General features: G+C 33.4%; 2 protein-coding genes and 1 pseudogene across 3 annotated transcripts; 2 read left to right on the top strand and 1 right to left on the bottom strand.

Annotated features, from left to right (window-relative positions):
* Positions 1-1,653: 1,653 nt before the first annotated feature.
* LOC132180520 (BURP domain protein USPL1) lies at positions 1,654-2,824 on the top strand. The gene is made up of 2 exons (XM_059593387.2): positions 1,654-1,882; positions 1,979-2,824. The coding sequence occupies exons 1-2, from the start codon at positions 1,829-1,831 to the stop codon at positions 2,714-2,716; spliced, it is 792 nt and encodes a 263-aa protein (XP_059449370.1). The 5' UTR covers positions 1,654-1,828; the 3' UTR covers positions 2,717-2,824.
* A 3,751-nt stretch (positions 2,825-6,575) lies between these two features.
* LOC132182437 (tyrosine-sulfated glycopeptide receptor 1 pseudogene) lies at positions 6,576-8,907 on the bottom strand (annotated as a pseudogene).
* Positions 8,908-16,497: 7,590 nt separating this feature from the next.
* LOC132180879 (AAR2 protein family) lies at positions 16,498-25,940 on the top strand. Of its 2 annotated transcripts, XM_059593863.2 has the most exons (13): positions 16,498-16,635; positions 17,067-17,149; positions 18,251-18,308; positions 18,855-18,914; positions 19,681-19,810; positions 21,266-21,489; positions 21,593-21,685; positions 21,762-21,833; positions 22,949-22,981; positions 23,589-23,729; positions 24,065-24,121; positions 25,536-25,631; positions 25,713-25,940. In XM_059593863.2, exons 1-13 carry the CDS (start codon positions 16,540-16,542, stop codon positions 25,755-25,757), a joined length of 1,188 nt encoding a protein of 395 aa, XP_059449846.2. In that variant the 5' UTR covers positions 16,498-16,539; the 3' UTR covers positions 25,758-25,940. The 2 variants fall into 2 exon arrangements, with proteins under 2 accessions (XP_059449846.2, XP_059449847.2); XM_059593864.2 differs by lacking the exon at positions 25,713-25,940 and having other exon boundaries at positions 23,635-23,729; positions 25,536-25,625.
* Positions 25,941-26,423: the final 483 nt, after the last annotated feature.

The raw sequence follows: 26,423 nt of genomic DNA, 5'->3' as shown, positions 1-26,423 counted from the left end.
TTTAATCATGTAATCAACACTTTAACACTTCCTCTCACGTGTGGGCTCAAACTCCCTCTTAATAAGTGATGCCCAATATGTGAAATATTTAATTTAAATGAGAGATAAATGATGAAGTCAAGGTAATTTAACAAACAAGCTTGAGACAAGTGATGATTTAACAAGCACAATATATATGTAGGCCAGAGCACTAGCAGTATGCTCCCTATAATTTATTCCCTTCCCTATGTTTAGGAAAAATCTCGAAAAAAATCACAAAAAAGCACCAACATTAAAAGCTCCAAATTTAACCATCAAATGGCATCTACAGTGTTTCCCAATGCATTGGGAAACACTGTAGACTCCATATGCATTGTTAAATTATAAGAGGACTCAAATTTTCTTCAAACTGGTTTGGAGAAAATTTCCTGCAACTCACTCCAATAAGTGACAAGTGTCATTCAACATTATTGGGTTTCTAAAAAATTAATGTTTGGGTTCCTAGATTAATGGAATGACAATAAATGACGTTTAAAATATTAAAAAAAAAACATGTGAGAGATGACACTTGTCACTTATTGGAGTGGGTTGAAGGAAATTCTGGTTTAGAGGAAATTCATGTCCATTATAAAACATGGATCTGGCTTACATGCTGTTATTTTAATAACAGTATGTATACTGTAATTTAATCAATGGTCAAGATTAAATCTCAAAGTTGACTTAATTTTATAAACTTTTAATAAGAGAGAGAAAATGAAAAGAAATTTTGAAAGATTCAATCTTGATCATTGATAAACTACAGCATACATGCTGTTATTAAAATAACAGCATGTAAGCCGGATCCATAAAACATCTCATTCTCTCTCATCTCTCCTTCACATGTCCCAACGATTCTCTCTCCTCTCTCATCTCTCATTGGTTGCAATGATAAAAATAAATAGTATTTAATTCATATAGGAGAAAATAAGGAAATCTATTGTGAAGTGTTTTTTTATAGGGAATCAAAAAGTAGTTTTATTCCCGAAATTGAAGGAAAATGATTGGGAAGCTACTACTAGTACTCTAAGGGCGATTTATTCTATGAACCTAGGTCATAGACTAAACCACATAAATCTTTTTGTTTCTATTTTATCTAATTCATTTCTGCTATTATCTTTATTTAATTTAGACAATATAAGAACTTTAGAGAAGCTGGTGGAGATCGATGCTCTTAGTTGTAGACCTCTAAGTGACCACCGTTACCACAAATCGCTTATAAAAAAATAATTGGGAAATGATACAAAGAGTACAGAGATGAGAGAAATTAGAAGGATATAGCAGAGAAGAAAAAGTTTTTTTTTTATTGTTATTTTAATCTTAAAATTGATGAAAATTGAAAAATTCTAATTGACTCCAAAAGATTGAGATAAGACCAACCTAAGGGGACAGCAAGTGGGCGACTTGTTATTCTCAAATTTGTTTTTGTTTCGCAACATGCATGGTGGTGGTGGTGTGGTGGGGTTGGCTTCGTCAATATTGATTCAGACAATAAGCATCAAATATCTCCCCACAAATAATGCAAATATATGATCACATCATTTGCATTATTTGTGGGGGAGATATTTGATGCTTATTGATTGCCTTATTTTTGTCATCAGTTTCACGTCTAAACGAAAGTAATAGACATATTAAATTCTAGAAAAACATTAAAATGATGTGGCAGAAGCTTCTCCATCGTCCTCTTTTCCTCTCAATGGTCCCGAATATTTCCTCTTAATTAATTCACTTATAACCTTACTTTACTCAACAAAATTAAGAGCTCTACACGAGTGAGAAAGAAATCGAAAGGACCTTCAGGATTAGAAGGAAGATGGCTCGGAAATTTGTTTCTTTATTTCTCTTATCTAATCTTTTGCTCTTGACGGTATTCTCTCATGCTTTCTTTTTTTGTATATTTTTAATTCCTTGTATATATTCTCGACATTCACTGATAGATTCAACAAATATATGTTGCATGCAGTGTGAGCATGGCAATGGAGTAAGGGAGACGACTGATCAACACCAATGGCGTATGCCTCACATGGATCATATGGAGGATCCGAAACTGGGATACCTCACCATAAATGATCTACATGTTGGGAAAACAATTACCATCCATGTCCCAACAAGAGACCCCTCTTCTTTACCTCACTTCTTGACTAGAGAAGAGGCCGATTCCATTCCTTTCTCAGTGGAAGAATTCCCAAATCTCCTTCAACTCTTCTCAATCTCTCAACATTCTCCCCAAGCCAAAGCAATCAAGAACACACTGGATGTTTGTGAATCTAAACCCATTCTTGAAGTGAAGTTTTGTGCTACCTCCTTAGAATCCATGGTTGACTCTGTGCGTGCTATTTTTGGATCCCAAGCAGCTTTCAAAGCACTAAGCACAACCAGTTTCACAAAATCAGACACCCTTCTGCAGAACTACACTTTCCTAGAGGTTAAAGAGGTGTCAACTTCAATGACGGTGGCATGTCATGATCTGCCTTACCCATATGCTGTTTTTTTCTGCCATGACCTGGGTGACACCAAGGTTTTCGAGATTTTAGTAGGTGGTGAGCATGGAGAAAGAGCGACAGCTTTTTTTATTTGCCACATGGACACATCCTCCTTTACACCCGACCACATCGCCTTTCGCGTTCTGGGCATCAAACCAGGAACATCTCCTGTGTGCCACTACATCTTTCCACAAGGTCTTCTTTGGGTTCAATCCTAATTAATGTATGGAATTAACGTACAATCCGTTTTAAATGGGGCTAGATTCTCTCCAGTCTTTTACCGTTTGTTTCTCTGGTTAATAATGACTTATAAGTTGTTTTGGGTCTTTTAATCTCAATTATTACTTTAAAATTAAGGGTAAATTTATTTTTTCGTCCTCCGATGTTTTGATAAATAGTTTTATGGGTTTTAGAGTAAGCATAAAGGTAAATTGATATGTAAAACGACACTACCATTTCCTTTGGCCAAACTTAGGGGGTTCAAACTTGGTATGCCAACATGAGATTTTGCTCTATTTTGAGGAAAAAAAAAAAAGAAAATCGAAAAGCATATAGGCTTAAATTTTTGCAATTTAGACCCTTTAAAATTTTAGCTTGAATTTTGGACCAAGAGAAAATGGAATTGGCAAGAGAATTAAAAATGGGCCCAAAATCCCATTTTCTTCCCAATATAGGCCTTGTTTACCCAAAAAAAAAAAAAAAAAAAAAAAAAAAGCCTTCAATTTCGGTGAAATGGGGGATGAAACATGGATGTCCATGTGTCACCCCCGGCCCACCAATTTACCTATATATTTCACGAAACCAAATTATCAATTGGTCGCATGAATAGAAAAAAATAAATAAATAAAACATTTTTGTAATTAGTGTAAAAGCTTGTGGTAATCTGATGAAAGCTTAGTTTGGATTTTGTTAAAAAATGAAGGTCGTAAAATATATTTTGTCTAAAGATGTTTGTTGAAATCATTTATCCAAAAAAAGTATTTATTTTTTGCTGTTTGTTTGCAATCCTGAGAATGATTTAAAAAATATTTTTTTGTGTTTAACTCGTATGAAAAATCATCATAATTCTTAAATTTTATATAATATATATGAGAAAATACGAAAAAGAGAGAGACAGTGAAAAGAATTGCATGTGGAGGAAGAGAATGTGTGAGAATAAAGGGCTTTCCAAGGTAGGATTGAGATTCAATACAATTGCTTACGTATAAAATTAAATATATAGTTGGAGATTGGGGGTTGCTGTCCCCTCAAGTTCAATGCAATTGCTTACGAATAAAATTAAATATATAGTTGGAGATTGGGGGTTGCTGTCCCCTCAAGTTCTTCAACATGGTTACGCGTGGCAAAACGGCACTATCTACTACGAGAAAAGCATCATACGTAATTCCTTCATTAATTTATAAAATCAAATATTTTACAGCACGCATTTGATGATGAGAGCATCAAAACATAAACAATTAGCTTCCTTAATCTAAAAAACAGAAAACAGAAACATGTCAAAGACGAAGACACAACTTCCTCTGATCCTCAACGGCTCGCTTATTCAGTAGTATACTAGACCGTCTTGGTTAGCTTCAAGATTCAATATTTGCAGTAACACAAGTATTTATTCATTACACACTCTCATGACACGTCGTTTAACTCTTAACGACACAATTTTACCTTATTCAGAGCCTAAGACATGATGAACATTTGGGTCCTCAGTCAAAATGCTTATATATTATTAAGGCTTGGCTTTGCTAATTGGTGAATTCTCCGCTTTTGGATGAATGAGATCTCCAGCAGGGGGGGGTGGTTTAGCAGCCCAGTCCAGTACATTTTTTGCATCGACAGATCCAGGATCGAAATCCTTGGCAAAATGAACCCTTTTTGCTGCTCTTTCTGGATGATCAATACGACCTTTAATTGCTTCTGGCATTGCTTGGCTGCCCATCGCATTCTTCCAGTATCCTCCCAGGTCTTTTCTTGCAACCACATCTCTGCCACCAAACTGCATGCATGAATGCCCAAAAGTCACAAATTATATTAATTAATCGCATGCATTTTCTATATGTAATCATCAATATATCATAATCAAATTCCACTACTTTTTACTTGAGTACTCCTTATTAAAGGTTTGGAAAAAAGAAGAAGAAGAAGAAGCAGAAATACAGAATATTGAACTTAAGATTTCTGTATTAGTAAGTTACTTTCGCCCTTGAAGAAATGCTTACGAGTACCTTAAGAAGTGATAAGAGGGCAAGGAAAGCAAACACAGTTTTCATCTTAATTGATTTCTAACAAACATGAACCAAGGCCTCTTCTTTTTCTTTTGTCTTTTCTTTTCTTTTCTTTTCTTCTCTCTCTCACTAGCTAGGCCCAAGGTTCTTTGTTAAATGACATGCGATGCTGCTCAGGGTATTTCAATTGCTTTTATATCATAGTTAACATGTTCAGGGTATGTCTTTAATCTTACTGTACTACATTATTCTCTCTTATCATCAATATTATCACCAACAGTACTGGTGGTTCAATGTAAATACATAACTCGCTCGCTTCTTGACAAGCCAGTAGCCATGGAAAAATGGAAAAAATTCAGTGTCTCCATCTCCAGTCTTCCTCTTCAAATAATCATCAACAACAGTGTAATCCAAACCCTGTCAAATTTGATAGCGACAATTTTGCTTGTCCAGTTCAATTAATCTCATGGACATTATAGCTTGTCAATCACACTCTTGTTCCTACAAGATATAAAGTTGTTTAACGTGCATGTGAAACAATACGGCCCGCCTCTCCCTGCACACCTTGAGTTTTTTTGTTTGTTGCCATTTGTCCACTGAGGATGCATGTATGACAAGATCACTATTTCTTTGAAATTCGAACACATATTGATATGTAAAAGTCTATCTGTTGGGACCAAGACGAGACAAACGATATGGCGGCTGCAAAACTTCGTGGGGGCCGGCTGATAACATTAATTGGTTGCTGAAATGTCAATTCAAATAATGAAAAATGTGTCCCCAATGTTGAAAGATTTTTAAAATTAGGGAAGTGTTGAGGAGCAAAATAAGTTAATCTAATTTTTAAAAAAAATTAATATAGTAAATCGTGAGTAGCAAACAAAGAATAAAAAATTGTATTCTTTTAATTTAAAAGTTCTTGTCATGTCAGTTTAAAAAAAAAAAAAATTAAATTTATTTATTTAGCTCTCTAACACTACTCTTAAAATTAATATATATATTATTTTGTATCTTGAAAATGTTTTAAAATATAAAATTTTAAGAAGCATTAAATGAAGAGAGCCTTACGTTCGAAACCTAGTTAGAAAAAAAATAAATATATTAAAATTCAAGTACTAAAAAAATATTTAGCCCAAAAAAATAGAACAATAATCCATGGTCCATAACGATGGAGGGGGAAATAGGCATAATTAATAGGCATGTGATCGAGATTCCATCCATTTTAAAAAGTTGCGCTAATTGAAGGGCATATTTATTTTTTATCGATTGGTAGTCTAGGACTCCAAGGGACAATTGGTAGTTTGTAGGAGCAATCTATAAATGAATAGAACGTGAAAATGGCTACTGTAATTAGTCCATTTATTTATTTTGGTAACGAGGAACAACCTATTCCCGTTTAGAAAGCTTTGGGAAACCTGATATGCTACGTAACGGTAACTTAAAAAAAAAAAAAAAAAAAAAAAAAAAACATTTGAATTCACCATTTCACCATGAGTCTTTTCATTATTGTTCAAATGCAAAAGGTTCATGCATGTAGTTTCGTCAGCTATAGGTAAATTCTTTTGGGTAAATAATCTTGAATTTATCAAACTTACCCTGAATCGAATAGAACAGTGCCAGCTTTTCAATTCGGAAATTCAAAACACCTAATAGACAATTAAAGTTGTTCCAACACATCATATTGAGAGCTTAATTCTTTTTCTTTCCTTCTTTCTTTCTTTTTTTTTTTTTTTTTTTTTTTTTACTTTTTTGGTGAAAGGCTGAAATGTCGTTGTTTCTTTTGGTTAGAAATTTTAAATTCTTTTTTCCCAATAACCGTTTTCGTTTTAACAACCGCTGATTAATGATCGATGGGGACTAGGGGATCACATTGAATGCAAATTGAAAATATAAAAACTTACAAAACCTTAAATTATTCGAAACGAAACTTGAGAAACCAAATTGACGACATACGTATGTAAAGTCATGACCAATTGATTACAAACTTTAAAGCGACCAATATGCAATTTTAAAGAACAAGACTATAAACCTATCTTTTACTTGGTCCATGAATTGGAAATATGCAACTCTCCACTTATAGCTAAAGAGTAATGGACCACAAACTCCCCAAAAACCTGTAATAAAACCAAAAACCACGGTAATTTGAAACCATGGGATTCTATGCCCATTTTCCTCATCCCCAGTGTCATTCTTGGTTCTTACAATATGGGCACACGCATCTAGAAGTGGAGGACCACAAAGTCCAAGGTTGCCCTCATATGCAGAGGCATCAAAGCTCTGGAGTTGAGTGCCTGATGGTATTGGTCCATGCAAATTGTTGTTTGCAACACTAAAGTTATTCAAGAAATGTAGACTACTTAGTGATGCTGGTATTTCACCAGAAAACTTATTTGTAGAGAGGTCCAATATTTCCAAGTTTGTGAGCTGAGACATTTCGTTTGGGATGCTGCCCGAGAATTTGTTATGACTAAGATCCAGATGATCAAGTAGCTTTAAACGGCCGATCTCAACAGGGATGCTTCCACTAAGATTGTTGTTCGCAAGAACTATTGTTGCTCGCGTGTTTGAGAGAAAATTGTATCGGAAATTACTTCTTGAGTTAAAAAATGGTAAATCCAAATGAGTGTTGTCTACTAAAGCCTTTGATGACTGTAATGCTGGCAATGCACAAAGTTCTTTTGGAAATTCACCTGAAATGAGGTTATGAGAGAGGTACAGAGCGAAGAGCCTTGGAAGAGTCGATAACCAACTTGGAATTGAACCTGTGATACGATTGAAATCTAGAGTTAAAAATTCTAGCTTCTTAAGCCTAGATAGCCATATTGGCAATTGACCAGTCAATTGGGACTCATCAAAACTCAAAGCTTGGAGATTTTCAAATCCATTAAGACCAACTATAGTGTCATCACCCGGCATTGCCTCATGTAGAAAGTTTCCTCCAAGGAGGACTATGGTGAGTGCCTTGCAACGCATCAGAATCTTGATTGCATTAGTGATATTGGTTAGCCTATTGTTAGTAAGTGAAAGGAAGGATAATAATTTCAATTGAAGTATCTCGGGTTGGATTTGTCCCTCTAGTTGGTTGACGGAAAGTCGAAGTGCTACTAGGGACTTGCATGAGTAAAGGCTTACTGGTAAGTTACCAAAAAAGTTATTAACCCCTAGGTCAATTATGGTAAGTTGATGAAGACTAGAGAAATTAAAGGTTGAGATGTCTCCTTCAAGAAAATTGTATCGCAAAATCAATATACTGAGATTTGTGCAATTCACCAAAGATGGGGGCAAAGGACCTGTGAAGGAGTTGTCATCAAGGAGTAGGTCCTTTAATTTGGAGAGCTTCCCAATATTCATAGGAAGCTTTCCACTCAATTTATTGCCATATAACTCAAGGTTGGTGAGTTTGCCAAGATTCACAATGTCACTACTAATGGGTCCTGAAAGATTATTGAAAGGTAAGAAAATTTCTTCTAACCTTGTTGCATTGTATATATCATGAGGAAGCAATCCTGAGAGATGGTTAAAACCTGCCCGAAAAACCTTTAGTTTGGAACATGCTCCTAGTCCCCTAGGAATATGCCCACTATAATGATTATGGGAGAAATCAAGAAGCCTTACCAAGGAAGCATTGATGCAAGAAAATGAAGGAATAAGGCCCACAAAAGTATTATTGCTGAGATTGAGCTCTGTCAACATCCATGCTCTTTGAAGAAATGAAGATTGGATTGTATTGTTAAAGTGATTGCTAGATATATCAACAATTTGAATGGAGGCAGGCAAGATAGATATATCTCCAAATAGATTGTTGTAGCTCAAATCAAGGACCTTGAGTTGCTTCAAAGACGAAAACAAGCCCTTAGGGAAAGGACCCAAAAGTGAATTGTGGGAGAGATTAAGGTGAGAGAGATGTGAGAGGTTTCCAAGCGAAGGAGATATACTCCCACTTAGGCCTTTAGAAGGTAAACCAATATGAGTGATTTGGCGTTTATGATCACAAGAAATACCTTCCCACTCACAACAATCAATGGAAGACCAATTTAATAGAGGAGAAGATGTATGTTTGAAGACTAAGGATAAAAGAGAGTCGCGGTCTATTTGGTTGCAAGCATGATTTGTGGAGTAAATGCCAAAGAGAAACAAGGTGAAGAGGAGATGATATGGCGCTAAATCTACCATGGTTCTTGTTTAATATGTCAAACTGAAGAAAAATGGATGTGAAGTAGTCCTTCGGGTACACCTTTTATATATATAGAGCTCTGATCTGCACCATTGCCCCAATGGTAGGCATAGAGTCATGTCAACTGATAGTTATAGATGTGTCAACTCTGCCAATATATCTAAGTAAACAAAAATTCATTCACTTAGATTTTTAGGTTAGAATATTGTTTAAATATTAATATAATCTTCATAAAAACTCTTAAATCGTTTATTTTCAGACTTAATAAACTTTAAAGCTTTAAGGCGATAAATTTAAGGGAGTGCTTTAAGTGAATTAGCTTAAAGTGATAAGTTTTGAGGTTCTTTTTGCTTTTTCAATCTTTACCATCTACTAAATCGCATTAGCTATTTGTTCCGATATTATTCTCTGGACAATTTTGAAAATTACGTTTTGAATATCTAGTGTGAGGAAAAAACCTACACCAAATAACTTACGTCCAATTTAAATTGATATTTCATTTTAGTTTTTAATTAGTCCTCTCTTTTTGTGGATTTTCTTCATTAAATGTTGAAACATACTTATTTTAGACGTTTAAGTAAAATAAACCGTTGAGATTTATAAATTTAAAAATTTCAAATTTAAAGAAAATTCTAAGAGATTTCAATCATTTTTTTTGCCTCACAATACCCACATCGCAACTTAGATTTGTCTGCACATTTCCCTCTTGGTAATATAAATTAAAGAAATATATTTATCATTCTTTAATTGTTAACCTATTTGCAATGCCCCCAAGGATTCAGATCCTTACATTTCTTAGAATTTCAAGAGTCCGTAAATTCTAATGAAAGACTCACAACGAGCCACCGACCACGACATATATCTTGGAAAAAAAAAAAAAGTCGTAGTAAGTTGAGGTTAAAAGAAGTAGCCAGCCCACCTTTTGGCTGTGTTAGGCAAAAGTCGGTCTAGATTAGACCCAAAAATCAAAAAAATATTTCTCAAAATTAATTTTAATGTTTTTATTTTTTACATTATATTAATCATTTTTTATTATTATTTAAATAAAAAAATTACTAAAATTTTTTTTTTTTATCACCTTTTTATAAAAAATACTTTTACGTTTTTTTCTTTAATATCAATTAAATCTAATACAATATTGTGCCACCTTTTTTTTTTTTTTTTTTTTTTTCTTCAATTGCCAAACACAGCTTGGTGCAGAAGACAAATTTTCAAATAAAAAGTCAAAAGAAATTATGATCACTTGGCCACTTGACTACGATAAGACAGGCTAAGCCGAAATAAAATCCCATCTTTTTCTGCACCTTCTTTGTCTTTTAATAAAGTCGCCTATCCGAGATGATTCTATTCTTAAATCGCGGCGGCTACTTTAACGAGAGCATTCATACGAATCATATGTATATTTATATACAAAATGATTAATTAAAATTCATTTTATTTAGTTTACCTAATAAATTTTAAAAAATATCATACATCTAATTATTTATTTTATAAAGACAATATATTTCCTAAAGATCTTATTTTTCAACTTAAAAAAAAAAAAAAAAGACGTGTAGAGAGAAATAATAGAATTTTTTTTTAGAAAAATAGTAGAAGAAAATTTTGATAAAAATAAATGTAGAGAAAAAAATAATATATTAATGAGATGAATATGTGAACAGTGTCTTCTACATGGTGAATATATTTTGCATTTGAGATGCATAATCCGATGTAGAGAGTTTTTTAATCTTTTGCTTATCTATTTTAGATAAAAATAAGAAATAATTAAGCCATTATAAGTGCTCTAATAAGTATTCTTAAATCATTTTTAGACTTGAAACCCACTATTACCATAGGCGGATATAAAGGGGGTGCCCCTTCAAAAAATTTTGAAAATTTTTTTTGAAGGGTAATTTTTTTAGTTTTCTTGACTCTAACCCTACTCTTCCTTCTCTCGCCCCTCCAATTTTTTTTTTTAATATTATTATAGTTTCGCACCTCCTAATTAATACAAATTCTTAGATCTGCCACTGTCTACTACTATCATTTCTCTAACTTTTATATTTTTAAATGTTTGGATTTTTTTAACAGTCATATTTTTAAATATTTATCTTATTCTAACGATAATATTTTTAAAAAAATTTGTATTTTTCATAATCATATTTTTGAAATTTTTTACAACGTGAAACCCGGCAGACGGTGACGTGAGACTCAAAATTAAGATATGCACTTGTGAAGAGAAAATGATGCTTTTTCAGAAATTGCGCTAAGCAAAATGGATGAGAAAATGCAAAGAAAATGAAGAGATGCATGGGCAAGAAAAGGAAAAGAAAAGGAGGAGAGAGGAAATACAAGTTTTTAATTAATTTTTATGTATTTGGTGAGTAAATATTACTCCTAATTAATCACCATTATAGACTTATACAAAGAAGAATGGTTTACTCACAATTTTTTTTTTTTTCCCAGCAAAATAATGAGGATAAGGGGGGGTTTTAGAGCTTTTTCATCGAAAAATAATTTTAATGAGGCCGTTAATAATGCTCTTAGAGCATTTTCAATGGAGGAGCCAAATTCTTACATAAAATAATTCCTCAAAACTCACTTTTATCTAATTTAGCTAATAAATTTTTAAATGCATCTACATCCGATTAACTATATTTTTATCTATATCATTTAAATATTATTAAAAATGAGAAAAATTTTGAAAAAAAAAAAAAGAACATGTGAGGAAAAATGGGAAAGTTTTGAAAAAAAGAAAAAACAGGTGAGAGAAACAATAAAAAATAAAATGGCTACCTTAAAAAATGCCGCTACATTTAGTTTTTTTTAACTCTTCCAATCAAGTATTTATTTTACATTTTTTTTTTTGGCTAATCTAATGTAGGGAGTTTTTTAAACATTTAAAAAGTCATTTTAAATAAAAGTAATATTTGATTCTTCCATTGAAAATGCTCTTAATAACTCCAGAGATCATTTTTAGACTTGACGCCCACGGCTATAATTGTAGTCCTTTTTTTTTTTTTTTTTTTTTAACATGTCTACACAAAAGGGGAGGAGAAATTCGAATTAGTGACCCCAACTTCATAAAACGTGATCTCCAACCAATTAAGCTATCACTCAACGACAGTTGTAGTCCTTTTAGTAGTTGGCCATGGCATAAAATCATGAGGTTCTTGTAAAATATGATCCTCTCATAAAGTCTAAAGAAATTATGACCGTGATTAACAGGTGCCCACTTGACTAGTTGACTATGACAAGAGAGGCTTTGCGGGCCTACCACGATAGGTCTAAAAAACACTTAATACTATTTATTTTTAAATTAATTTTTAATATTTTTATTTTTTACACCATATCAATTACTTTTAATTATTATTTAAATAAAAAAATACTACAAAATAGAAAAAATAAAAAAATAAAAAATAACTTTTTTATATAAAATATTTTTACTTTTTTTTTACATTAATCAAATTTTATTACAGTACCAACCACTATCCAATGCCAAACAGCCCCTATAACTCTAGACTACTGTTGTGAACTTGTAGTCCTTATAGTAGTAGTTGGCATAAAATCATGAGGTTCTTGTAGAATATGATCTTCTAATAAAGTCTAAAGAAAATATGAATATTACCAACCGGTGCCCACTTGACTACGACAAGACAGGCTTTGCAGGTCTACCACGATAGGTCTACTCTAATACTAAGTCTCCTTATAACTTCAAAGATAATTTCTAGATTTGAAACTTGTTAAAATATGAATATTACCAACCGGTGCCCACTTGACTACGACAACTGACAAGACAGGCTTTGAGGGTCTACCACGATAGGTCTACTCTAATAATAAGTCTTCTTATAACTTCAAAGATAATTTCTAGATTTGAAACTTGTTAAAGCAATGATTAAATTTTTTATTTTTTTTATTTTTTGTTATTATAAATTTTTTAAATAATTAATGATTTAAAATGTTTGGTATCAAAACCATTTAGGCTAACGTCAATGTCAATCCAGTGGTCCTGTGGTCTTGTGAATTTTATTTGTTGTCTTGTGAATTTTATTTCTCCTTCTTTTGGTTTATGTCAAGATTTTGCAGATCTCCTCACCATAGATCTTGCATCGTATTTGACTAAAAATAAATAAATAAAAAATTGTAGATCTCATCATGTTCAGCATTGCATTCAGCAAACGTGAAGGTAGTGTCATTTTCTTGTTACAAAGGTTATCTTTGTTATAGATAAAATCATCAACACAGGCCCATGGGCTTGTTCTGCAAGAGCAAGGGGTCGAGAGTATCAACAGCCTTATGTCTCAGAATAATGTGATCAGTCGGTTGGCAAAAGGATTATTGAGAACACGTGCCTCCTGGGATAAGAAGGCAGTCCCGAGAATTAAACGCCTGGTATCCCAGGAAGGTTAGCGTTCCCTCCAAGAAAGGAATCTATGAGCAAATACGATTAAGTTTGAATTCCCTGATTCACAGGATATGTAGTAATGGCGAAAGGGGGAGTATTTTTCTAAATAAGGATAAATGGCATTAAAGGCTCCAATCATGCGCAAATTACTCATCCATATCAGATCCTGGATCCCTAGCCAAGGTACCATATTTGGCTCAACTACTTAGCCTATAAATAGGCCCCCACGACAGGTATGAACCCTCGACTCAATTATCTTGTATTGGGCATACATATTGATCAAAAGAATTGACTTAGGCATCGGAGAAGGATCTATCGGCACACTCCCAACGAATTCTCTTGACCATCCATTGTTTTGCATATATTTTTGGAGCATGAAGGACTAAAAGTGAAGATCAAACCAATTTGAATAAAAGCGTTCGCACCATACTAAAAAATGTACCAACAATCTTCTTCTTTGTCTTCCATGGTCGTTTATAGAAAAGTGAAGGGGTGTTTTAGAAAGTGGTATCCTCATAAGTCAGAATGATGCAAGGTTAAAAAAAAAAAAAAGGGGTGCAAATATGCATATGTGGCTCATTTAAGGCTCATAGTTGGCCAAAAGTTGCTGGCGTTAAAGTCTTGGCCAAAGTAACCAATGTCAATGTTCAAATTTCGGTCATAATAGCCAAAGTTCAAGTTCAAAAACAGTCGATATTTAAAATCAGACGTCATCATTTCCAACCACTCGATGTTCAAGATCAACAATGTTTGAGATTAACGATCGCTAACAATCTGTTCATCTTGTAGTCTGTTGGGAGTAATGTGAAGGATGTGATCAATTATCTTGTAACCAATATATCTCATGTCAATCCGTTTTAAATGTATTATTTTCTACGCTAGATTCTCTCCAGTCTTCCTCGGTTTGTGTCTCTGGTTAATGACCAATAATTTGTTAGTGTTTTTAAATCTCAATTACTACTTTATGAGTCTTTAAAGGGTAGCTCAATCAGCTGAGGATCATGTCTCATAAAGTGGAGGTTACTAATTCGAATTTCTTTCTCCCATTATGCGGATATGTCATAAAAAAATTCAAAAGTGAATTGAGCATGTCATGACAACTGAAAATGTTATAAGAATATTGGAATAATGTTAAATAACATTTCTCTAACTGTTATCAAAATTTTCCATAAATAATTAGGTGATACATGATGATAAATATGGTATCTAAATGAAGTGATAAATGTTGATTTGACAAATTTTGTTGCATTTAGTTTGAAAACAATGACGGAGATTTGTAAAAACCACAGATCACTTCTTATGCTTTATGCTGACATGACACCGTCTATTCACTTTTATATTAGTAATTGTTAAAAAAAAAAAAAAAAAAAAAAAAAAAAAGAGATTGACTTTAGCCCATTTGGACAAATATTCTGCTAACCTAAGAGATTTTCGCCTATTTTGAGGAATAAAAGAAAATTGAAAAAGATATAGGCTTAAATTTTTGAAAATTTGAAATTTAAGCCCATTAAAATTTTAGCTTTAATTTTGGACCGAGAGAACATGTAATTGGCCAAGATAATTGAATGGGCTTGGTATGGACCCAAAACCCTATTTTCGGCCCAATAGGCCTTGTTTATTGGGGGGATGACACATGGATGTCCGCGTGTCACCCCACCAATTTACCTATTTCATGAAACCAAACAAATTCGTCGTGTATTAACCTAGCTCATATAATCATGATCAGGCAAGTTCAATTATGGCCCAAGGCTTTTTTAAGCCTATATAAAGGGCAATTCGGGCATGGGAGAAAATGGGGGAGAGAAAGAAAGGAAAAGGAAAGAAAGACTGAATAATGAGGTTTTTGCCCAACCAAAAAAGGAGGAGAAAATTTTGGTAAAAAACTTTAACTCCTTTCTTGTTAGTTTGATTTATTTTCATTGAAAGGATTGCTTGATTTTGAAGAAAAATCATACAACTTTAATGTAAAAAATTATTTTTGTTTTAATTGTTGTTTGAAAATACAACTTCTTGATGGATATTAGTTTAAGAAAAATCAAGCTTGTTAATTATTTGCGCAATCCCAAGAATGGTTCAAAAAAAAAAAAAACATTTTTTTTTGACATTTGGCTCGTACGAAAATTTGTCAAATATTTCTTATATTGTTCACATAATTTGAGGAGTTATGAGAAAGAGAGAGACAACAATAAAGAGTTACAAAGAAAACGAGTGTGTGAGAATAGAGGTATTCAGTAGTGGTGGGGTTGAGATCTAGTACAAAAGCAACGGAAACTAATTTACTCATATGAGAAGCGTAAAAAAAATTTTTACGCTTCGTGAATGTTATTTTCTTTAGTCAATTGAAAAATATTTTTCAGTTTGATCAATATTTTAAGGTAAACGTATAATAAATCTCTTAGTAAATGCGTTTTTTGTCGTCACTTCATCGGTTTTTAAAAATTAACTTTAAGACCTTAAATATTTCGTGAATTTGAAATGGATTATTCCATGTATTTTCTGTCCAATGATGCGACAACCGTGAGTGTCACATAATACTTTTAACACATCACATTAAAATAATATATATTTTTTAATTTTATTAAAAGAATATATACAAAATTAAACTTAAAAATAAAATCTTTAAAAAGGAAAACAAAATTCCCCAAGGTGGCACCCCCACAGGCACAAGGGAGTTTTTTTTTTTTTTTTTTTTTTTTCTAGATTATTTTTAGGTTTTAATTTTTTTTTAATAAAATAAAAATGTAATGTCAATATTATGTGTCAAAAATGTTAATGTGGCAACTAACTCAATTTGCATAATAAAACAGAGTAATGATACAAGTTCCTTTTGTATTACTCTTGTGTCTCTCTAAAAATGATGTGGTTCTTAAGATTATCATTGAGCATGTGATTTATCATTATTAAATTTTAATTAAATAATTATTTAAAAGCTACATAATTTTTGAAGGGACACAATAGTGCCACAAGATAGACTTATATAGAATTACTCATAATAAGCGGGACTTCCAAATTAGTTGTATTATTTTCAGAAAAAAGGACAATAAAGATTGGTTCAGCTGTTCAGGTGGAGAAATGAAAATTATAAAACCTCAAGGGGGGTAAAATGCGAATTAATCTTTTTGCGTCACGTGCACGAGAGGCTTCTCTCTCTCTCTCTCTCTCTCTCTCTCTCAGAATGTGCGCGCGTTACTCTTCACAGTTCTAACAAAAAAGTTGAAAAACTAGAAGATTCAAATCGAAGCCGAATTTGCTGAATTTGCAGGCATGGATCCCGACGCAGCTTTAGGGCTCGTAAAGCACGGCGCTACACTTCTCCTCCTCGATGTTCCTCAGTACAACGTCGTGGGCCTCGATAGTCAGGTCAAGTCAAGTTCTATGCTTGGTTCCTGAGAAAGTGTAAAGAAAGAAAAAAACGAAGTTAAAAACCTGAAGTTTGAATACTGCATTTATTTTTTTTTTTTTTTAATTTATTTATTTTTTTTATTTTATCATATTGATCATCTACTTGAGAAATGAAACGAGACTAGCGTTTAAGAGCAAACGGAGGGTATAGTTTTTTAAATTGGTTTGTTTGGTTGCTGAGAAAGTGTAGGTAAAAAGAGAGAAACATTGTTGTTGTTAAATGAAGAATAATTTAAATTACGCTTGTAAAGTTTTATATTTTATATTTTTTTTTATCCAAGTTGGATTGTGTGAAGCTGTTTATGCTTTGTCATATATGTGTAATCCCGTAAAAGGCCTACAATTTCATTTTTTTTTTCTTGCACTAACATTTTGATTATATCTTGCAGATGCTTTCTGCTGGGCCTAATTTTAAGGGTATTAAGATGATTCCTCCAGGTCCTCATTTTGTGTATTATAGTTCATCGAGCAGGTTACTTTATTTTGTTTTCTCTTTTTATCATCCTCCTTTTTGAACATACAGAGTTTTTTTTTTTTTTTTTTTTAATTAATTAATTAATTTATTTATTCAACAAAAAAAAAAAATTATCAAAGAACAGTGTTCAGCTTAGCAACATATGACCTATTAGTTTGTTAGTGGTCAAATTTTCTTCCTTCAGCATGCGTGCTTGAGTTGGCTATTTAATGTTCTTGCTTTGGAATGTTTTACATTAACTGTTCTGCTCTAATTAGAATGTCACTAAAATCATTCTGTCATAGTCTTCTAACAATATTCAACATTCAGGGACCTACCTAAAGATATGTATTTATTTTTTTGATAGGTAGGTTCCATGAGCATGAGGTGGGTCTTGAACCCAAAACTTCACCGTCCATCCTCTTCTTAAACTATATTTACAGATATTGAGTTGATCGTCAAGTATTAACTGAGGCTTTAGCATATCTCATCCTTTAGTCTTCCATTGCGGTTGTCATCTTACATGTCATTATATTTCAGTAAAATGAGACTCTGAGTCCCTTCTGCCTGTCAGCATTCACTATGTTAATCAGGTGTTATTCATCTGTTATGTTTTTCTTGGATGAGATACATATGAACTTAAACTTCCCCTAAATGGCTAAATAAATTCATACAAAATTAGAGTAGGTGGAGGGCCTTGTTGTACTTCTATGAGGCTGTTAATAATTCATCCGAATTCAAATTACAAAAAATCTGACAGGAGAGTGAATGCTAGTGCAGACACCTGGCATATTCCAAAAGGAAAAAAGAAGATTGTGCACACGCTGTGGGGTTGGTGAAAGTGTTATAAAATTTGAGTTGTTTTCAACTTGAATATTTAGTGGTAGTAATGTTTTTCTTTTTCATGGTAATAGTGCTTACTCAGGTCTAAGAGCTTTGATTTTAGTGTATGATGCATAATGTGATGATTGAATACTGAGCATAATTAACCACTGTTTATGAATTGTTGATTTATAAATGTTCCTATTATCAAAACCCTTATGTTTCATTTTATTTGATTATCACATCTTTATGCCATTTTTATCTGTAAATCTATCTCATAATATTTGTTACATGTAGAGATGGCAAGGAGTTCTCGCCAATTATTGGCTTCTTTATTGACGCTAGCCCCTCTGAGGTTTGGAACACATGTTTCCTTCCCTTTTTGATAAGTTATATTCCTTCACTTAGCTTCATGTGGAATCTTCCAAATGTTGATTTGTTCCTTGCACCAGTTTGTTAAACAGTATAGAATTTATCAGAGTGTTGTATACTGCTGCTCAATTTTCATTGCTTGTTTTCCAACTAACCAAAAAAAAAAAAAAAAAAAAATAAAGATGGAAGAAAAGGAATTTTGATTCATCTACCATGGAAAGCTCTACTGGTCTTGTGATGTTAATGCATGACACAGTGAATTGATGGGACATGCTCCATTGAAATTGGTAGAGGGTGTAAAACTTTTCCAATTTCATTAATGTGTGTATCAATGTAAACATTTCACTATCATTTGAAGCCAATATGCCTACTAGTGTCCTGCCAATTGCCATTGCATAAGGTCACAATCATTTTGCTGTTGCTTTATCTTAACTATGAAAAGATTAGATAAAGGAATGTGTATCCAAAATTAATAGCAAGTTGTTTTCAAAAGATCTTAAAGCGTGGGTGATGGAATGACCTGCAACAGGTAATTGTTCGGAGGTGGGATCAAAAGGAGGAACGATTAGTCAAAATATCGGAAGAAGAGGTATGCAATCATTTTAGTCGTGCATTTTATTTGTTTATTTTTTTTGTTTTTTTTTTGTTTGTGATGCATATGATAGGATGGCAGCAAGACTCTACAAAGTTTCTAAAATATAAAAGAAGAAAGCTAGTTTTTATTTGGGATGAAACAGAACTGACATGTGAGCTTGAATGGGTAGAATGAAATTGACTAAGCTTAGAGGCCTTATGTTATTTTGTTGAATCTAGGCTATCTAGCCATACAAAATGGATATGGAAAGCTTGTAGTACAGTCAGAATCCCGAGTTGACTTCATCTTTTCGCATGCTTATGGCTGACAAGTAACAACACATATTAAGTGATGTAGGGGGACGCAAAAGTACAGCTAAAGGGGGGCAGGCCTCCTTCACATGGTTAAGTTTACCACTTAAGAGTTCCAATTTGTTCAAATTATTGAGCAATAGGAGATTCAGCGCTAAGATTTTATTTTGATAGGTGAAGATGTATATGATTTATAGCTATTGTGCCATTCGGTTTCATCAGTACTAAATCCAAGCTATCTGATTTGAAACTTGAAATATTGTCTGAGGCTTTGAATATAAATCCTATAGATCTGAATTTGTATTAGATATTATTTTATTTTCTTTTTATATCTTATTGATCTGAACGTGTTATATATATTTTTTTATAAGTATCTGAATGCATTAGATACTAATGTTTTTTTTTTGTTTGTTTGTTTGTTTATCCTCTCTTTTTCTCTCTCTCTCTCTCTCTCATTTTCACCCATTAAGGAAGAGAGATATTGTCAAGCAGTTAAAAGTTTGGAGTTTGACAGACAATTGGGTCCTTACAATCTAAGCCAGTATGGAGATTGGAAACACTTATCAAATTTTATTACTAAGAGCGTTATTGAACGAATTGGTATTCTCTAACTACCTCTAGGGCTCTTCACGCCACAGTTTGGTACATTCCATTAGGAATTTCTTTAATATCGTTGCTTGTGTTTGGAGGCTTGGCATTCTTTATTTTTAAACTGCATTCATCATTGCTTTTGCAATCAATTTTATGTAGTTTTTCTTTTGAAATTACTTGGTGTGTTGGATGCTTAATGGGTACTGGTTGTTGGAAACTTCGTGAAAATGAAAAGCTTCAACAAGTCAAAGTAGTGTCTTGCTGCGTGGTGTATCTTTATTCTTCTATTGTCGTATCCAATGCAGCTCATCAATTATATATTGTATGGGGAAATGGAACTGTAAGAAGAGATAATCTTCCACTTATGAGCAGGAGTTCTATTTTCCAATAGAATGTTTATTGAAGATGTCCAAAGAGTGAGATATTGAAAGGAATTTACATCCCTGGCTCAAAAAAATTTGATTTTATATGTCTACAAGGCATGTAAATACATGCATAGTTGCGCACACAAAGACGTGCACATGCACACAAAAAGAGAGGCAAAATCATTGTACACGAAAAGTATACAAGAGACGTAATCCAACCAATCTGATGTACCACATAGGGCCTACTTTGCTTATCATTCATTTTTCTTATACAGGAATCTTCTGCATTTTGTATAGGTTCCAAACATTCTCTACCATGGGAGCCCAACAAGGGATTAGAATATTGCCATATGTCACCACCAAGAGTCTCTCTTAGTCATCACACACCAAAGAAAGAGGCAAAATCATTGTAGACGAAAAGTATACAAGAGACTTAATCCAACCAATCTGATGTACCAAATAGGACCTACTTTGCTTATCATTCATTTTTCTTATACATGAATCTTCTGCATTTTGTATTGGTTCAAAACATTCTCTACCATGGGAGCCCAACAAGGGATTAGAATATTGTCATATGTCACCATTAAGAGTCTCTCTTAGTCATCACACCCTACCATGGGAATGAAGCCAGCACAACCATGTCTACCACTTGCCTCTTCGAATCGTTGACTCTCATACCACCTTTTATGAATTAAACGTCTTAGGGAGTCTTCATGTGAGCGCTTGATATACGTTTGTAGCATGTACTTTCATGAACTTGGATTATGCCCCCTTTAGGCATTCTTTGTGGTAAAATTTCAGTACTTACAAAAACAGAATTGTTCCCCTTAGTTTGTTAAATCTATGTTTAGCACTGACCAGATTTGTGGTGATTATTCTGCAACGGTTTTAAAATTCTAAACACGAGTTTGTGCCATTAACAAACTTCATTGAGCCCAATGGATGCCTGAAATATGGTTGCCAAATTTTCTCTATTATTATTATAAAAATTTTCTTCAATGATCTTGATTTCTTGTTGACTTTAAAACTAGGGGTATGCCTCTTATGATGGTCAATTCTTAGTTACCTTCTTATTTTCAATGATACATTTCGTGCACAGAACCCATTGGAGGAGAAATTACTGTTGCATGTGAACCTGGGATGGTTAAAAACACTCCAAAAACAGCGATGGAGAAAGCACTAGTTGAGCAGTTGAAGACTAGTAAGTTCTCAACATCTGTTGACGAGTCTCAGAGCAGAAGATGTTACTATACATCAATTCCACGAGTTATTAAACAAAAAGGAATTCATGGCCAAGAACTTACTTCCTTGAATCTTGACAAGGTAAGAACTCATCCACATCTTTTGAAGAACAATAGAACTCAACAGATTTTTCTGCGGTTTAGCATTAGCTGATTTGGGTTTTGAACTCCACTGATCTGTTCAGACACAACTATTAGAAAGTTTACTGATAAAAGATTATGGAAGTTCTGAAGACATACTTCTTGGGGAGCTGCAATTTGCATTTATTGCATTTTTGGTATGTGCAGATCTATATTACACAATTTCATGTTGATATTGTTGTCAAATTGTGATGAAATCTCATAATTATGCAGATGGGACAATCACTTGAAGCGTTTCTGCAGTGGAAATCTTTGGTTAGCCTTTTATTTGGATGTACTGAAGCTGTAAGTATGATTTGAGTCCTAAGTTTCCCATCATTAATTTTTTTTTATAAGTAAATGAAATATCATTAAAAGTGCAAAATTAAGATTTAAAGCAATTGTCTAGTGGCAAAGAGTTTTGAAAAAGAAAGACTTATGTTCCACCACTGTCCTCTCACGGTCTTTAAAAAAAAACTTCTATAATTTCTTTCCCTCCAAAGACATCACAAAAGTCAGGATAGAACCATCTTCCACGTTGCTATGCTTTGAGGACTGTCTCCCACCCCTCTTTAATAAGCAAAAAGGTCTACTACTCAATTAGGTATGACCCAATCTAACCCAACATGGCTGAAATAGCACTCCACAAGGCACTAACGATCTCACAATGGAGGAGAAGATGATCCACGGACTCTTTACTCCTCATACACATACAACACTATTCAACCACAATAACATGTTTCTTTAGGTTATCCACGATGAGGATCTTCTCTCGGTGGATATCCAAGCGAAAAACACAATTCTCAAGGGGGTCTTATGCTGCCAAATACTCTTTCAAGGGAAGAGGGTGTTATCATGAGGTATAAGGATGTTATAGAAAGATCTAATGTGAAGCATCCCTCTCTTGGAGGGTTCCCAACGACCTTGTCTTCACCTCCCTGCCTCAGCCTAAGTTAAAAAATGAAGCAATGACATCCATCTTCCAATCGTGAGCATCTCTGATAAAGCTTACATTCCATTGAAGGGAAATAATTGGATGACTCCAAGTAATATGCCAAGGAAGCCTCCTTTATGCAAGCAATACTATGCATATCCGGAAAAATATCCTTAAGGACCTGATTCCTTGGGGGTTTCCTTGTCACAAAAAGAAGAAGAAGAAGGGAAATAATCTTTGTTGGGGGTGATCTGATTCTGGTGACTCTCTTTGACAAATTTGTTGTTCCTCTATTATTGTAAAAGTAGCTTTTACTTCTTTTATAGGATAATTTATTGGTGATATTATGGCTTAATGTGAATGACCGTACTTGGAGTTGTATTGTATTTACATTCAAAACTGCCTTTCTCACTGGTTAAGGGTTTTTTTTTTTTTTTTTTTTTTTTTTTTTTTTTTTCTTATGTCTGAAAGTCTACATTTTTTACAGCCTTTTCATACAAGGACTCAGCTATTCACAAAGGTAATGGTCAAAATTTGAGTTTTTTTTTTTTTTGAAATATTTCTTGCTATCTTATTGGGTATGCACGATTATTGTAGTTTGGGATGTAATTATTAAATTATATCTAATCAGGAAGTAAACTGAACATAGCAAGGCCTTTACCAACTTCTTGATTTAGATATGTGATTTGCTCTATACGAGGCCATTTTGCCTGTTAGATTGTAGCCTTATATGTGTTTAATCATTGATATACCAAATGCAGAAGGATGACTGTTTTAACAGCCTGGCCTAGTTGATATAAAAATGTAATTAATTGGCCTTTTGATGTATCTGTTCTCTTATGTAAAGTATTTATTTTAGTTATTGGCTGAAGTCCTCTACTCTCAAAGTGCTTTAACAATTATCTAGTCCTTTATAGACTTGATTCTTAATTATTGCATGCAATAAGGCTTGAAATGAGATTGGCTGGTTTATCACTAAATTTGACATGTGTGTTGTCAACTTGCTCAAAATCTCTGTTGTCTGGCCCACCAAATTTAGGTCTCATTTCTTCTTTCATTTAATTATAGTACAATGCTCATGCTGTTCTTTTTGTGATGAACTCTGACATCTGATAGAATTCTCACAGTTCATTAAGGTTGTCTACTATCAACTGAAATATGGGCTTCAAAAAGATTGCGCAGATACCAGTGGTGCAGTGGGACAGGCATCAACACTGCTGGATGATTCATGGTTTTCTGCCGATAGCTTTTTGCACCATCTTTGCAAGGTAGGTCTCTGACGTTATGAAGTCATTCTTTAAATGCATGATTGTGCTGCCATGCTGAATGGGCATTTTTGAAAATTGTAATGCCTCTCGTGTATTAAATCATGTTTATTGCCAGTGAAATTTCTAATTTCATGTTTCCATTGATCTACTGAATTTTTCTGAAACACCAACTTTTTATTGTTCCTTTTATTTACTCCTTTTGTTAAAGGAATATTGCCAACAGAAACTGACATTGATTGTATCTTGTTTCGAGTACAAATTCCTTACTCAAAAAAAAAAAAAAAAAAAGGTTAGCTCATGTTAATTTATTTTCTAATTAGTGAGATGTATTGCAGGACTTCTTTTCATTGATGCAAGATGCCTCACCTGTTGACGGACATCTTCTATCATGGGTATGAGTACTAACCCTGCCTTTTCATGTTAAATCTCTTATCTGTTTGGGGGTTGGGAGAACTTGCCAGACTTTCATTTTCTCTCCATATACTTTCCTCGATTCTTACTTTTGTTCTGCAAAAGATCATGAGGTTTTCGTACTGCAAAATCAGTTTTATGTCTATTTGTTACTTTAATTGATTCCATATGGATATATGTTTCCTGTATAACTCTATATAACATATATAAATCCGAGGAAACAAAAACATATGTCAAGGTCATTTGCTTTATTTATAAACCAGGCAGCATCGCTGGCGATGAGGCCAGTGCATCTATTCATTATTTGAAATTTTTTATATTTTGCAGGAAGTAGGTTACAATTAGTCATAAGGATCTGAACTAGATTATTATGGCTTAAGGCGCTCTTTTGTTATGTTAGGTTTGGAACAAGATTTGTCCTGAAAGAGTAGGCTTACAACTGTCAGCTACATTTTACATGAACAATAGATTTGCTTTGTGGCATTTCATGAACTATACTGAACACATCCATATAGTCCCTGCAAAAAAAAGAAAAAAAAAGAAAAAGAAAGAACAAATCACAATTGTACTTTGGGCAATCTGCTATTAGGGTTTCAGCTGGTTGATATCAGAAGGTTCTTAAAACAGTATATCGTGATGTCAAATAGTGTTGTCATGTTAGCATCTTATTTTTGTGAAGCAGTTTTGATAGGATCTCGGTGGGTTGGTATTTGAAAATTTATAGGCTCTACTTGGGCAAAGTCATTTATTTGCTATGAACCTGACTCTTGTTCCAACATAGCTCACGTATTTATGTTGGTGGTTTTGAACTTTTGGATTTTGGTCTCTTTTTAGTTGGTAGCTCATGTTCCTCATTTAATTCATTTCCATACAGACGGCTATATCTTCATACGATTTTGGAATTATGAAAACCGAAGTAGGTGCTAATTATATGCAAAAATGATTGCCATATTTTTGCTGGTATTAAGTATATATTGGAACTTAGTGGAGGTTGGAAATCTTACGTACTACTTTTTCTCTTTTTTGATGTGAGAGTTCTTAGGTTCTTGTGTTCTACAGCTTGAAAATGAAAATAAGTAGCCATTCTCTGATTTCGAAATAAGGGCGTTGTCTAAATTTCTTTTTTGATAGGTAAGTAGAATTCATGCACCCACATAGGATTAAATCTGTGATTTCACCCTACATCCTGTAGGAGAAGCCATTAGGTTCAAATACCGTTGGCATGGATGTGGTCAAGTTTTCAGTTGCATGTGTGTGTGTGTGTGTTTTGTTTTGATAATTTAATGTATGAAGTCTGTCTGTTTTGAATTCCATGTAGTTGCTTTATGCTGATTACTCATTCCGAGGAAAATCCTGAAGTTTTTAAAGTTTAATCTAATATTTCTACCCTTACAGACGAGGAAACTTAGGGAGCTGCTTGAGAACAGTCTAGGGTGGGATTTCCAGCTGAACAGTGCAGTTGATGGAATGCACTTCGAAGAAAATGATGAGGTCGGTGCATCTGTTCATTATTCATTTTCTCATTCCTGTTCATTTTCTCATCTCTCATTCTTGTTAATTGTTCTTCTGCAGTTTGCTCCTGTAGTTGAGATGTTGGATGACCCTAGTTTTAGCTAGATCTCAGGCAACTTTAAGACATGCGGATCATTTCGTATCTTTTCACTTGCCAATTCGAAGACAAATGTATTTTACTTTGTACAGAACTGTTTGTAAATTAACAAAATAAGATTGATAGATTGTCAAGCCTTTTCCGGTGATTTTGTATCGTTAATATTTTGCTACAAATTTTGGGATTTCTTTTGACTTCGTAAAATCTAAGAATCAATTAGCAACTCAAGCCGTTATAACAGTAGAATTAGTGTCAATTGTTTATCCTCAAAGGGAAATTTTTGTTTTATCTGCATGTCAAAATACTTGCACATAAAAATGGAGTCCTCATTTTATCCTTTATTTCAGATAACTTAACCAAACAAATGCCCATAAATCTCTTTTATCTTGTTTTTAGCAAAGGGTTGTCTAGTCATTTGGAACCTCTGATTTAATAACTCATATATTCACGCTTTAAATGCGCTCTAAGTTATTTGGTTTTGGCAATTCACATCTACTGCTCTAAGTTTTTGTTTTTTCGTTGGGAAATTACGCTAAATCGGCTTTTGGAGGATGGAAGGGGAATAATAGGGTAGACTATAAAATTACTCTTTGTTTCCCTCGTTTTCTGTATAAATACCAATGCGTAAATAATGAAATTCATCGCTAAATACAATATCTTCTGTACTTTGCCTT

Source organism: Corylus avellana, chromosome 5 (genome assembly GCF_965113065.1).
Source record: "Corylus avellana chromosome 5, dhCorAvel1.hap1.2, whole genome shotgun sequence".
NCBI classification, from domain to species: Eukaryota; Viridiplantae; Streptophyta; class Magnoliopsida; order Fagales; family Betulaceae; genus Corylus; species Corylus avellana.
Note: the sequence above shows the minus strand (reverse complement) of the source record. Positions and strands in the feature narration are given on the sequence as shown.

Coding starts and splice junctions, on each gene's coding strand:
- LOC132180520 (XM_059593387.2), top strand. CDS start 1,829: ATGGCTCGGAAATTTGTTTCTTTATTTCTCTTATCTAATCTTTTGCTC. Junction 1,883..1,978: donor CTAATCTTTTGCTCTTGACG/GTATTCTCTCAT, acceptor TGTTGCATGCAG/TGTGAGCATGGCAATGGAGT.
- LOC132180879 (XM_059593863.2), top strand. CDS start 16,540: ATGGATCCCGACGCAGCTTTAGGGCTCGTAAAGCACGGCGCTACACTT. Junction 16,636..17,066: donor TCGTGGGCCTCGATAGTCAG/GTCAAGTCAAGT, acceptor TATATCTTGCAG/ATGCTTTCTGCTGGGCCTAA. Junction 21,834..22,948: donor TATTTGGATGTACTGAAGCT/GTAAGTATGATT, acceptor CATTTTTTACAG/CCTTTTCATACAAGGACTCA.